Below are 14,459 nucleotides of genomic sequence, written 5' to 3' on the forward strand. Positions count from 1 at the left end.
TGGGTTAGACGGACAAAACTAGGAAAGCCGTAAAATTACCGCTGGAGCCCGATCTTCTCATTTAACACCCCAGAACCACAAGCCTACAACAGCTTTTGCTGCACAATTCCGTGTGAGGTCTAGTAGGACGCCTGCATATTTAGGGTGGCGATGGCTGAAATGCGGGGCCCGGAGGGCTCCTAGCGGGTACCTAGAAGATATATTTACGTGTTTAAACTTAATTTGGGGCAAAAAGCAGCGCCCGGGGGTGCGGGACGGCGCCTCACAGCGACTCCCCCCGGAGCCCGCCGCCCTGAGGCGGGGCAGCCCCTCAGCTGCTCGGCGGGCCGCCCTCTCCCTGCGACCGCGGGGGGGGGTGGGGGTGGGGGGGGCGGCCTGAAGGGCTTTTAATTTCGAATTTATTCACTCTTTTTTTTTATTTTTTTTAACACTTTTCCCCCTCCTCCCGCTTTGCCGGAGCCGCCCTCTCCCCGTCACGTGGCGGGGGCGCGCACCGGGTGCACGATGGTGGTGGCGGCGGCGGCGGCGGGGCCCGGCGACGGCGGCGGGAGGAGGCGCGGGTAGAAAATGGCGGATTTCGAGGAGCTGCGGGTGAGGAGGCAGAGGCGCGGCGGGGGCGCCCGGCTCTGTGTGAGGGGGTCCGTGGGCTCTACCCCGGCCTTTCCCCCCCCCACCCCATGGGAGGAGAGGCCCCGGAGCGAGGCCGGTTTATTCCTTTATATTTCTTATTTTATTATTATTATTATTTTTTTCTTCTTCCCCTTCACGATTTCTTTCTTAGAAGCCGGGGAGGCTGGCTGCCCGTGGCCCGAACCGGGCTGGGAGGCGGTAGAGGGGCTCGTCTCTGAGGGAAACGCAAATATTTCCTCGCGGACATGTTGGCTTTAACCTTTTATGTTACAGCTTTTGCGTGACAGGCTCCGGCAGCGGGGTGTCCCTTTGGGGGGGCGGGGGGTTAGGTGTGTCCACAAAGAGCTGGCTGCGGCGCTTAGCGCATTTCTTCCCTCACGGTTTTTTTTTTATTATTATTATTTTATTTATTTATTTATTTATTTGGCCCCTTTGGTGAGAGGGGAAGCCTTGCCCTTGCCCCGCATCCCCACCTGCAGCAGCGCTGCCGGCTGAATACCTCACGGCAGCCGGAGCCCTCCCTGCCCCCAGCCGGACTCTGCTGTGGGGAGGATAAAAAGAATAAAAAGCCAGCGAGATATGTGGGCTGCTGAGTTTGGGTTCCGTGTAGGGAAAGGTCTGATGTCTAACAGTCCGATCAGTGGTGAGAAATGTGCTGCAATCACCAGAGAATTCCCTGTGCCAGGGCTCCTTCAGCACCAGCGCTGCCCTGGTGTGGGCGAGGAGCTCGGTGGCGAACACCTCAGGGCGAGAGCTGCGTCTCCCTGCTGGAGGAAGCAGTGCTCTTTCTCAGTCTTGGGTTTAAGAAGCATTGCCGTATTTCTTTCCCTTGGTTGTTAAAAGGTTATTTTTAATCTGCGCTTGCATGTTTTCTTGCTTACTGTTCTGACTCACTTGCAGCCTGCTTTTTAAGAGCTCTCAGAGGGTGTAGCTCTGGAGGTGGCTAAAGCCCCGCTGTTAAACCCTAGCAGGGATTGCTCTCCTCTTTGTAGCTCTTCCTGAGGTTTGAGCCAGGCCATGATTTGCATTTTCCGAAGCTCTGTACTCCTTTATCTAGATACGCCTAAGTATTGACAGATAGTTTGGGAATTGGGTACCTACGTGCCTTTGAGATTGTGTGCATCTGAGGTACTTGCCAAGAGTATCACAGGAAATACTGAGGGGAAAGGGAACAGGATTTCAGGCCAACTTAAGGGATCTCCTTTCTTCACTGGAAATAAAGTATCAGCACTTAAAAAACAAAGTGCTAGTCTGAACAGATGCCTCCTGGTGTTTCCATTCATCTTACTTGTAACCTGGAGTGCCTTGGAAATGAGTGTGTTAGCTTGGAGCTTCTCTAGATGTCTGATAAACGTGCAGATGATGGTCCATTTTGGGAAAGCTCTAATATTTTTTTGGAAGAGAATATGGTAGATTGCCCCATGCCTTTGAGGCCTTTACTGAGGTTAAGTGTCGTGTCTCCCCCCCCCGCTTTTTTTTTTTTCCTTTTTGGAAAGAGGATATGTTCGGCTGTGTTTTCTTGAACACTATGCACTTGGTTTGTAGGTTTGTTTCACTTCAGACAACCACTTCTTCCTGCTTTTGGTCAAAGAGGAGATATTACCAGACATTACTTGATCTTTGGGAGTGATCTTAAACTACTGCTTCATAGAATAACATATGGGATGTTCTTATGGCAGTATTGTTTGCTGTCATGTTCATTGGAGTTTCCTGTAGTATGTGATCTCTGCCTGCCTTATAAAAGGCCACTGGGGCAATTTGACGAGTTAAATTTATTTTATTAAGTTGTTCAGGACTTAATAAAGCCAGGAGGTCAGAGTTCTCTCTTAAATCTTTTTTTTTTTTTTTTTTTTAAACTTTTTTATGAAGGAAATATAGAGGGTAGCTTCTCTCTATTGTCAAGGTGAAGGATTATCTTAATATTTGTTAGTACCATCCGTGCCATCCTCTGGATCTTTAAAAATTCTGGGGGCTGTGATCCAAAGGGACATGGCTGTAGTGGGAGAAAACAGATTCAGAGGAACCTGCTGTTACATCAAGCCTTCTGAAAATCTTTAGACTTGTGTAAGGATTCAGGAATAGTTGTTCCTGTTTTCTAAGATAATGGTGAAAACATCCACTGCAAGGCTTGCTCTTCAAGACCTGAGAAGTAGAGAGAGAAGTTTCTTCAGATAACCTCCAATTAATTAGTAGCTTTTATTGCATTCTGTAAGTTCCAGTTTCTGAAATATTAAGTTGCAGAGAAGATGTGGTGAGCATGTTTAGAGATGCAACTTCTAGACCTGCTGGTCACAGATGCTTTTAAGCGTAGCTCATGCCTTTATCCATAATCTTCACTCATGGGCAGCCTGACAAATGTCAAAGGGGTTACATGAGCAAAGGTGGATGTGACACAGACATCTGCAGCCTGTGGTGTGTGAATGCTTTGTTTTTTTTGGAACAGAATACACCCAGGAGCGGGAACTGCAGCTCCTTCTGAGAGCCATCTGTGAGAACACAATTCCAGCTCCCACAAATTCTTAATTCACTGAGATTTGGCCTGAAGCTATGGTTTGTGTCCCAGAAAGTACCATGGATAAGAGGATTGGTTTCGTGTTATTCCTTGGAGGGAGAGCATCTCTTGGGTCCTGAGTTTCTGCTGGCATCTTGACTATTTGGTAACCAATGCATTGTGCTCGCTATCCTTGAACTGTTGCTGATTCCTGGTTTAGAAGATAACAGCTTCAGTCTGATACTCGGTATTTAATCGGATTTTTGAGTAATGTGTTAGTTTCATCTTTATGGAAAAATAAAACCTCTTTAGGCAAATGCCTCTGCCAGAACTAATTTGTGTGACACTAGTGATTGGCTTCAAGGCTGTTCAGAAAAGACACTTCATCAAGAAGAGATGAAAGTGTGCTCCTACAGTGTATGGAGAGGAAAGTCCACAAAATTTACTAGTTCAGGGTTTATAAATGCTGAAAGTCACACTTATAATCGTTGCTCTTACACATCCAGTATTTAAGTGATTAAATATTTGTGAGCTATATGGCTCAGTATTTGAGTACAGAAATTGAAGTCTTGTGCTTAGACCTCTCGTTCACAGCATGCTTGGTGTCTTGTCACTCCTCGGACTTCTCCACTTGTCTGAGGAGACAGCGTTTTGCCTGTTTGCCAAGAGAAGTCATACTTAGCACTGTCCTTCATGCCAGGAACGCAGCGAAGTGCTGCATTGCTCCTGAGGAATGGGAGAGATGGGGAGCATGCAGCAGAGACGGCCCTGGTGGGTGCACAACCTATTTAAGTCTTGTCAACAGTAGCGTTCAAACTGGTGACTATACTGTGTTGCAGACGCAAGCCTATATTTTAAAAAGTGGATTCTAAATTGCTAGCCAGGAAGAAAATACTTAGTTATTTTCTTGTGCCCTTTAAAAGTTCATTGCCAGAGCCGCTTTGTACTGGTTCATTTTTGGCTGGGTCCATACCATTGTGTTAAATGCCTACCGGTCTGGGATTTTGATGTAGAAGTCAAGCTCTACGTGTTACTCTGGGGGTAAACATCAAATGACAGAAAAATGGGCAGAATAAATACTGACAAGTTTCTGTTGGTGATGCAGTGGTCTTTAGGCTACAATTAGCATTCGGTGTGTTAAGTAACGGTATATTATGATAAGCTATTAACAGTATTTTATCAGAGGTTACCTTGCACTCATATTTCACTTTTTCTGTGCTTTCTAGATGCATAGTTACTTATTCATACCAGTGAGGGCTGTTGTGGTAATTTAAAAGTTTCTTGCATGCAGGATAATTAACAACTAATGATAATGGTTGTACTGAGATAGGGATGGGGGGAAGAAAGAGGCAATGTAGTTTATGGGGCTTAAAAAATGGGATTGCAATGAAATGAGTCAAGCTTTGTTTTGAGGGACTTGTGAATTGAAAATCCAAAGCCAAATACTGATGTTCATTGTGGTATTGGGAACAGGCAAATTCTCCGGACTTTTACTGCCAAATTTAGGAATCAGGCTAGAGTTGGTCTGAAGTAAAAAGTCCTTGTAGTTCTGAGGACGTAATGGTCATGCTGTTTGAACCCGCTGTTAGCACAGACCAGATCTGAAGAAATATGCTGCTTGCTGATGCAAATTTAACTGGGGGTGTCTTCATTCTTTGGAATTCCAGTTTTTCATCTATAGCTAGATCAGCTTCCTGACTACATTTATATCTTTATCTAGAGTCATCACAGAGATCTTCATCTGAAGAAATGAGTTGCTTTTCTTACCAGTGTTACTAATTTCCAGCCCACTCTAAATAAATACACATGCAAACTTATTGTAAATGATGTTACAGATGTGCTTCTTTGCTGTAATGAGTGGTCAAAAAGGGCTTAACATAAGGAGTGGGACCTTGTGAGGATTGGTGCTTGGTGCCTTCCTTCCCTTTGTAGCTTCCAGACCTGTGCAGAAGGCAGTGGGGCTGAAGCAGACTTCTTCATCAGGGACCGACAAGAACTTCTGAGTAAGCTTGTGTTGCTTCTCTGGGTTCAAATGTAGGGTTTGCTGCCTGAGCAGCTACAGTTGACCTAGAAGCTAGTTACCAGTGGTTACTGTAAACATTTTTCAAGAATGTTATATTCATTCATATGAGTACACTGACTATTAAATCATAGGTAGCTTTGGCCAGGCAAGCTTGGAGATCAGACCTTGTTCTAGAGATGGTTTTCATCCTTTACTTTGCTCTGAAGCTTGCCTGCCATTAATTTCAGTGGTGTGTCAGCATTTCCTGGACTCCTTAAAATCATGATCCCTCTGAAACAAATGCCATTCCACATACACCTACAGCTTAATGCTTCAGAACAATGTTTCTGCCCATGAATCATGGTTGCTAAAATTTGAAAATAAGAAACAGAATCCCATGAAACATCTGACCTTCAAGTATGAATCTTGGGGGGTGGGAGGGAGGGAATGTTTCCGGAGCATAAAATTGCTAGAATTACCCAGTCTGATTTTTTAAAATTTCTTAAAGTTCTGTCAAACTACTCTTCGTGTTCATGGAGAGACAGTAAAAATAAAATGGCTTTGGTCTTCTGTGTTAGAAAAAGCTTTTTATTGGGCTGTGCAGCTGTAAAGAATTTCTCTTAAGAGAAAATTGATGGCATTTACATGACACAACTTGAATGTCTCATCTTAATTCAGTGATGTGAAAAGCATGTTAATAACTAGGCTGCAGTCTTCTGCAAGATTGCTGGAACCCCAAAAGAAAATAATTTGGTAAGGTTTGTTGGAAATAGATTATCTGTCTTGCACTATGATTATAAATGCTCCTAAGCATATGTTACGTCTCCATAAAACCTTGTTGATTATAAAAAGCACCCACTTTGATATGTCTATAAATGGAATAATAAGCTAAACTACATGGATGAGACTAGCTCTGTCTTTATGCTCACGGTTGCTATTGCCTTAGAGGGAAAGTAGCATCAGTTTTACAGGGGGAAATCTTGCAAAAGACATCATTTAATTATTTCCAGTAAAACTCACTTTTGCAAGATTCTTCTTTCCAAAGCTCATGCAAGATTTTTGTGTTGATGGACAAAACCACGTATTTCTGTACTCCCAAGCACTTTAATCGAGGTGTCAATTTAAAATCTTGCTGACTGTGGTACTGAAGACAGGCTGTGTCTTCTAAAATGAAATCCACCTTGTTACAAGATGCTTGTTTGTTGAATTCCCACATAAAATGCTGGCCATTTCAAGGCATGATTGACTGCACATTTCACCTTGATTAACTTGCAGGAATGCACAGAAGGCAGCAGTCAGGGTAACAGAAAGTATTTTGCTAGACATGCTGTTTCCTTAATCTCCATGTAAAGGGTTATTTCGTTCATTTGCATTCTGATTATGATATCCAGCATCATGCTTACTGTCTCCATCTGAATTAAAGGCATTGGCGTGGCTGTGAAGCTTGTACCACTATTTATGGAAGCAGACAATATGAAGCTCTCAGTAAATTCTTCGGTATCAGTGTTATCTTTGACAATTGCCACACTTTCTCTTATGTGGCTTTTCTACAAAGCTGTCTCAGTCCTTCAAATTATTTATAAAAGTACCAAAAAACTTATTTTTTTTTTCATCTTTCTTGCTTGTAAGACTAAGGACGAATAGCAAGGGAAGGGCAGGTGGAAACATCCTTGAGCAGCTTGCAAGCTTCACATTACTTTTGCCTCCTTCTCCTCCTCCTGTATTGTTTCTCTGTTTAGAGAAGTTGCTGGGATGAAATTAAGATATCTGCTGTTGGCTTCTTCAAGAGTTCGGGTGAGCGACTCAACACCTCGTGTGACACTGCTTTCACCAGCAGCTTTATCTGTGCTGCGTTTTTAGATGGGGTTTTGTGGGGAATACCAGCCTGAAGATTGCTCATCTCTCCTCCTGATAGCAGCATTGCTGTATCCAAACTGGCTGCCTGGAAACATTGAAGTGCACTATGTGAAATAAGATATGTCTCCTCAAAAATGAGGAAATAGTGTACCTGGTGGGAATAATGCCAGGGTACTTTAGATGTTGTTTTAGAATGTGTGAATTGATGTGACCTTTTAAAAGGCAGGTCCTGGTTGCTTGCACCTGTTTGCCTGTAGTGGCTCAAGCTGAGTGTTCATCTGGCTCAGTTCCCTGATCTGTCTCCCTGGAGAAGTGATCCCCTTGGTGCTCAGGAGAGAGCAGGGAGTTTCTGCCTCCTTCGGGACTGACAGCGGCTGCAACACAGCCGTGTTGAATCTGCAGTTTAAGATGGGATCTGTGTTAGACTACATCCATGTACTACATCAGCACTGCAGGGCTGAGGGAAAATAAACCCAAAGCACTGCATTTTGAGAGTTGTATCCCTCCTGAAACCAATGCCCAAAGCTTTACATATTTTATACTAGACTACTAGTTAAGAGTCGTCAACACAGCTTTTAAAAATCCATGTTATGCTTGCAGGTTCTACTACTTCATGCCTTCCATTGGGTCCTTTGTCTGTCAATCCTTGAATCTGGAGTTGGTGCAATGCAGATTAAAGTCAGATGTCTGTTCTTTAAAACTTAACCTTCTTGTTACAGTGGGAGTGTCCCACCCAAATAGGAAGATAACTGCCTAGGAGAATCTGGATGATTTTACACCTCTCTAAATAGAGAGCTCCAAGTGCCAGGTGTCCACCTATGACAGTGTACTGAGTTGTTCTGATCAAGGGAGACAATCTCTTTCTCTTGGGTAATATCTCTTGTTCTAATAAGAATCTTTCTGTGTATAAACCTCATGGTTTGATCCTCAGTCTTCCACAATGAACTCGGATAACCAAGTAAATAGTATCACTTCCTTTGAAGTGGTCTTGGAGATGGTACCAGAGCATGGTTTGAAAGGACAGGAAGCTTTCTGTCACAGTCTGGTAGAATCAGTTACATTGTTTAAACAGCGAGTTAGTGTGAAATGGTGTAACTTTAAAGCAGTTTCTGTCTTGCTGTACCATTCTTTCAAGGGTGAAACCTGATGTGCCTGACTCTGATCAGCCATGCATTTAATGTGCTGCCTGAAATCAAGGACGTTTCAGAATAAGCCATGCAGAACTTAAAATGCTTGCTTATTTTATTTCTTAAAATGTGCTAGAGAACAGATGATAACACTGATTCATTTGCTTTTTGCTTTCATGAAGTGAGATGTTTTGTATCAGACAATGCTTCTGGCTTCCTGTGGAATTCAGATAGCATTGCATTTTTTTGCTGTTGGAAATAATTTTTGCTGTAGAAACAACTAGAATCTTTAAAATCAATAGGACAACCAAACCGAACTTTCCTGGACATGTTACTTCTTTGCTTTAAGCTAACTGTACTCTTGTTCTGGGTAGGGGTATGAGTAGAAATATCTAAGGTGACTGCGGAGGAACTGGAATGATGGAAGTTCAGATCTTCACCGTACCCTTTGGAATGGATGACTTGCTGTACGGTCAGTTCACTTATGCTTCTCTTAACTTTTCTTTCCAGAATATGGTATCAAGTTTTCGTGTTTCTGAACTACAAGTGTTGTTGGGCTTTGCTGGACGTAATAAAAGTGGACGGAAACATGACCTCCTGATGAGGGCACTGCACTTACTGAAGAGCGGCTGCAGCCCAGCAGTTCAGATAAAAATCCGAGAACTCTATAGGCGTCGGTACCCAAGGACGATTGAAGGACTCTCAGACTTATCAGCTATAAAACCTGCCGTTTTCAATTTGGACAGTAGTTCCTCTCCTGTGGAGCCTGACCTGGCTGTTGCTGGGATTCACCCGCTCCCTTCTACTTCAGTCACGCCTCAATCTCCTTCCTCCCCTGTCAGCTCCGTGCTCCTCCAAGACACTAAGGCTCACTTTGAGATGCAGCAGCCATCCCCTCCGATTCCACCTGTTCATCCTGATGTTCAACTGAAAAGCCTGCCTTTTTACGACGTGCTAGATGTGCTCATAAAACCTACAAGTCTAGGTAAGTGTTTGATAATACTGCAGGTTGTTTGATTTGGAGGATAGATATTGCTTATGACAGTACAAAGTCTAGGCTTAATTTTTTTTTCAGCTGGGGAGAAGTGGAAATTCCCTTCCCTCCTTAGTGCTAGCCCTGCCCTTTCTCCACTTCTTGCTCCCCAAAGTGCCAAGCTCCACTTTAGTAATAATAAAGTATTCTATTCTGCCAGTACCCTAGATTTAAAGATAATCATGACCCTCTTTTCAATATTCAGTTACTTCTGGCTGAATGATTTAGACCTGAAGTATCTGTTTTATACAAGGGAGGAACACCTCTGTCAGGGCCAGCAGGGAAAAGATTTCGGGGTCAGTAGTTAAATGCCCACAGTGTAAGGAGAGCAAGTTCACTGGCTTGTTAGCTTGTATTTATCTCATTGCAACAGTTCTGCAGGTTTTGGCATCTTGCACTGCGGTGCATACTTTGGGCAACAAATACTGAATTTTGTACTTGGTTAGTGGTGGTTTCTCAGTCTGCTGGTTGTTGCCATACTGCAGGTTAAAATGCAGAGCAGGTCTTTGTCTTGCAAACAACCTGAAGGCTGAGTTAGCTTATTCAAGTGCCTCATTCTTGAGCATATGTATTTGGAAATAGGCTTGAAATTCAATTTGTTTTACCTTGTAGGGTATTCTGTAATAATTTAGTAATACTGCTTAGCAACATTCCTAGCATTTTGCAAGCTGTTTGCATCCTGCTAAACTCCTCAGTTTCGTAAATGATAAGTGTCTTAGGTTGTGACTTGTACCTAAGTGATGCATATGCTGGTCACCCTCCACTATCTCGAGCAGCAAGCATTACTGGCAAATGTTCCTTACACTGCCTGTTGTCACTTGTGCTTGAGTGTCACAGCACCCTGTTAGGGAGAAGGTTCCTCTCCCTGTTTTGGGTCCCTCTCCCTGTCATTGTCCTAATGCATGGATGGGCTTGTTATTAATGTGTGCTTTGGTATTGGATTGCTCCACAGCTCATCCCAGCCTCCTCCTCCTTGTGTTCACTCTATACAGTAGCTCAATATCTTAATTATATTCCTTAATCATTCTGTATTACAGCACAACTGTTGGCTCACAATGAACCAGGTTTGTTGCTAGCCATGTGGTTGCCATCTCCTGTCTAATGTGGTGTGTTTTCTGCATTGTATTTCTGCCATGCAGTTACTGCTTGTTTTTTTGATACCTGAGTTTTGATACTGTTTGTTCAATGATACCTGGAGGTGGCAGTAACATGCTGGAAAACCATCTGTAGCAGCTATCTTCTGCTTTGGAAATGCTTGCTTCTTAACATGAATGCTTCATCAGGATGTTAGTGTGTTATAAAGTTGCATGAAATTTCTTTTCCCTTGAAAACTGTAGGCTCTCTGTTGCATGTTGCCCAGCTCTCATAGAAGTAGGTTTACCTACCTGGTCCTGAAACGTTTGGATGGGGGGAGAGGGAGACAGGAGGAATGTAATTGAGTACCTGCTGGCCTTAAAACTCTTCCCAGAACACAGTACCTGAAAATGGCAGCAGCTGGAGCTGCAGCTCTGTGTGAGAAGGTGTGTGTAAATGAGAAGTGAGGAATGGCTTGCTGTGCAAATAATGAATTAGTGACTTTAACTTGGGTTTGTGAGCAAATTTGAAGGAAACCCTTTCTTAATAAATATTTTCAGATTGATATGGGTAGATCATAGTCCAAGTTAGTAGATGTGAGTGGTTGGGACATGGAACAAATGTGTGTTTAAGAATTCAGAAATCAAGTGGGGCACATAGGTCAGTGCTTGGAGTAGTCTGCTTTACTGCAGCTCTCTGAAAGGGATGTGTATATGAGGATGTAAGAGCAGGTGTGGATGTGGGGGTTTAGCTTGAATCCACACTTGGTACAATAACAATTTCCATTTAAAATGTGCCCAAATATTGAAATTATGTATTTGAAATATAAAATGCTGTCTAATGTGTGCACATGAGTGCATGATACTGTATTTGAATTGCTCAAGGAACTTGTGTGTGTTTCTTCCACCTGGGCTTTTCCTTTCTGAATGTTTTCCAGGCAGATTTTTCTTCTCTGAATGTTTTAGGGTACACGTCAACCTAATTCATTAGTTTGGCTTAATGGTGATATTTTTAGGTTCGTTCTCCTTGCTGGATACTTTAAACTGTTGGAGAAGTCCAGTCTACCTTTATGTCAGGTCAAGATTTCTAACTCTTCAAGTCAAAAGGATATAGAAAAGGACAATGTATGTATTATGAATCCTTAATAAAAGAATACTGTTGCCTGCCATCACTGAGAGACAAGTAGGATTCTGATACAAAAGTTATCTTTATTTTGCCACACACCCCCTTCCCAAAGTTCAGTGCTGACTATTCCCAGACACACTGTCCATCTGGCGTCTTCAGCATTAAGAGTTGCTCCCTACCTTCCTCCCCAACAACTTAGCTACCTTTAGCTGTTTCTTCACTGAGTAATTTTCTAGCTGTCCATTAATAGCTTCTGGTGTACATTTTCCTATTATAGTACCTTAAAATAGATATAAACACCTCTCTGGTGGTACTTTCTCCAGGTATCCAGTGTTATATTTTGATGTGTTTGTATCTTTCTTCCCCTGAGGATTATAGCACAGTTAGCCAAGCTGTTTTAATACTGAAAAGTAATGAGATATTAGCCATCTGAATATAGCTGAATGAATGACTTGTTCTGTTGCTTTCCTGTTGACAGTGGCTTGCAGTTCAACAACAATTTGATTGTGTACTTAAGTGACTTGTGCCTTGTTTCAGGAAAAAAACTCAATTGCAGGTCCTGTTCTAATCAATGATTTTAATCACCATGGTTAAACCTCCTCTTGTCTCTTTTTTTCTAGTACAGAGCAGTATACAGAGGTTCCAAGAGAAGTTTTTTATCTTTGCTTTAACACCTCAGCAGGTCAGAGAAATCTGTATTTCCAGGTAAGAAGCGTTTGGCATAGCATAGGTAACCGCTTTTACAAAAGTTCAGGACAAGGGGATTCTCTTTTTGATTTTTGGTGCATCCCATAAGCTTGCAGATGGGGGATGATAATCCTCAAATAGTTACGCTGAATTAATCTGTTATGGTTTCTTCCAGAACTAGCATAAAAAATTTGTGTATTTGGTTAAATCTTATGCCACTGAGGAGTTCACAATTACTTGAAACAGTAATTGTTACTATTTGGAGAGGTGGTGGGCTTTCATCCCCTGCATATTTCCTGACTGCAGGAATGGAAGACTGCTTTTATCTTTTGTCCCAGGATTCATGTTCTTACAGGACCTGTGATGTGAACAGTTTTTTTTGGATAGCAAAAAACCTGTTCCCCCCCCCCCCCCCTCTGGCAGCACCATTCTTTGTTACTGTAAGCTGTTGAGAGAAGATTGCAATCCTAAAGTCCTGCTTAATGTGCAGTACCTAAACAGAGGTGTCACTCATAAGACTTGTTTATAACTTAATAAAATAAGAGCAACACTTAGTGATGGAATAGGCGTACCAGTTATTTCAGTGTGTGACTGGATTATGAGACCTGCTGTCTAAAGAGGTGCTTTGGTTTTCCTTTCTCTCTGTCACAGGGACTTCTTGCCAGGAGGCAGGAGAGATTACACAGTCCAAGTTCAGCTAAGGTACTTTTTTCATGATATTCTCTTATGTTATTAAACCAATTAAGGATTTATGTCTTGATGTTTGTGGAGACATATGAATGTAGTGACACTTGAAAATTATGCTTTCTGTTTTTTGGGGTATAGGTTATGCCTGGCAGAGACAAGCTGTCCTCAAGAAGATAATTACCCTAATAGTTTGTGCATTAAAGTAAATGGGAAGCTGTTTCCATTGCCGGTAAGCTTGTGTTTGCGTGTATGTGTGGTTTCTTTGATTTCAGGTGTTTGTTTTTCTGTAATGCTAGCTTGCTAAAACAATCAAGCACTTTGCTATTATCAAGCACTCAAATTTCTCCAGATATTAATGTTAACAAATACACAAATTGTGTGCCTATGTGAGATAGCCATTACTGCTATAAATGATCATACAGCCATTGCGTGGCTTAATTACATTTTAGCCAGTTGTAAGAAGCCTCATCTGTGCAGGTAACAGAACAAGAACATGCGGAATCTTCGTTCTAGGTCTTAAAATTGAGTTTGACTTGATTGGCAGTAGCCCTCACTGGTTAGCCCTCACATTGTGTACTGGTGTGAGTTGCTACTTGTGAGGAATCATCTTGTGGATGTATTTGTATACTGTTCTGCACCTCTCTGGCTAGAGCAGTGTTCACCACAGGGATGAAGAACAGGCATGTTGTAGGGCTCCTAGCAGTTGCTAATGCTGGAATACAACAGTGTTATCAGTCAGGCACTTTGGTTTCTACTATAAAAATGACAGGGTGGGCAGAGCCACCTTGAGGCTTAAATACATATGAAAAGGTAGAAAGCACTCTATTTGTGAACAAATATCTGGAACAGGTATTTCTCTACAAAAACTCTTACCCAATTCATTCTGAAACACTTCTGGAAGATGGAAAATGTAGAGTTTTTTCAGCAGTGTACGTAAAATGGATGATGGGAATAAAGATGTGAAATGTTATCTCAGAATGTTTGCTGCCTTCTTGGCATGTCAGATACGTTTGTGTTCTATTCTTCCTTTATGCTTCTTCCCATTCACGTGTGATCATGACTACTTTCTTGCCTCTGATCCACCTAAATGACTCTCCCTAGCTTTTTTAACGATTGCACCACTTTTCTGTCTTCAGCATATAAAAGTGTTTCTTTGAGACATTTCCTGGTCAATACTTCCTGCAGACACAAGCTGTTCTCTGTGATAAACTTGGAGGTTTTCCTTTCTTCTGAAGATGTCTTCCTTTCTTCAAGCAACCCAAAAGAACTGGGTCTGTTTTTCTGCTGATATCAATTACGTGGTTCTCAGTCTTGTTAATATACCTTATACCTGTTACACTGTGCTATGCTATCCATTTTATGTGTAACATGTCACAGTCATAGCAAAAATCATCTGATCTTGGACTTTCACTTTGCTTCAGATTTAAATCCGGTAGGTTCTTCTTGCATGCTGTAAGGTGGCTCGTTATTCTATTCAGCAGGAACTTTAAGTGAGAAAGTAAATAAATGACTCTTGTCTCGGCAACTTTTCTACCTCAGAGACAACAGTTGTCCACTTCAGTAGTGTTAAGTAATTAATCAGTGATACAGGCTCTGTTGTCAACTTGTACAATTCTTAAATGAGTACCATTCTGCCTTTCCCTTGTATAACAGTTCATGCCTCTGCAGATGTCTGAATTATTCTAGGTTATCTCCTTGGCTGCACTTCTTATCAGAAGCTTCAAAGAAGTGCTGCCAGTGTGCCAA

The 14,459-nt window shown here is 42.3% G+C and overlaps 1 protein-coding gene across 3 annotated transcripts in view; it reads left to right on the plus strand.

Moving 5' to 3' along the window:
• The first annotated feature begins 518 nt into the window (after nt 1–518).
• Nucleotides 519–14,459, plus strand: part of PIAS2 (protein inhibitor of activated STAT 2) — a 28,900-nt gene continuing 14,959 nt past the window's right edge. For all 3 annotated transcript variants that reach the window (XR_004254339.1, XM_032205972.1, XM_032205973.1), the window contains exons 1-5: nt 519–591; nt 8,618–9,092; nt 11,960–12,044; nt 12,678–12,728; nt 12,852–12,942. Coding sequence is in view for 2 of the 3 variants with exons in the window: in XM_032205972.1 (XP_032061863.1) it covers nt 568–591; nt 8,618–9,092; nt 11,960–12,044; nt 12,678–12,728; nt 12,852–12,942 (726 nt within the window). In the remaining variant the exon portion in view is untranslated. The remainder of the gene's footprint in view (nt 592–8,617; nt 9,093–11,959; nt 12,045–12,677; nt 12,729–12,851; nt 12,943–14,459) is intronic.

Source organism: Aythya fuligula, chromosome Z (assembly GCF_009819795.1).
Source record: "Aythya fuligula isolate bAytFul2 chromosome Z, bAytFul2.pri, whole genome shotgun sequence".
NCBI lineage: Eukaryota > Metazoa > Chordata > Aves > Anseriformes > Anatidae > Aythya > Aythya fuligula.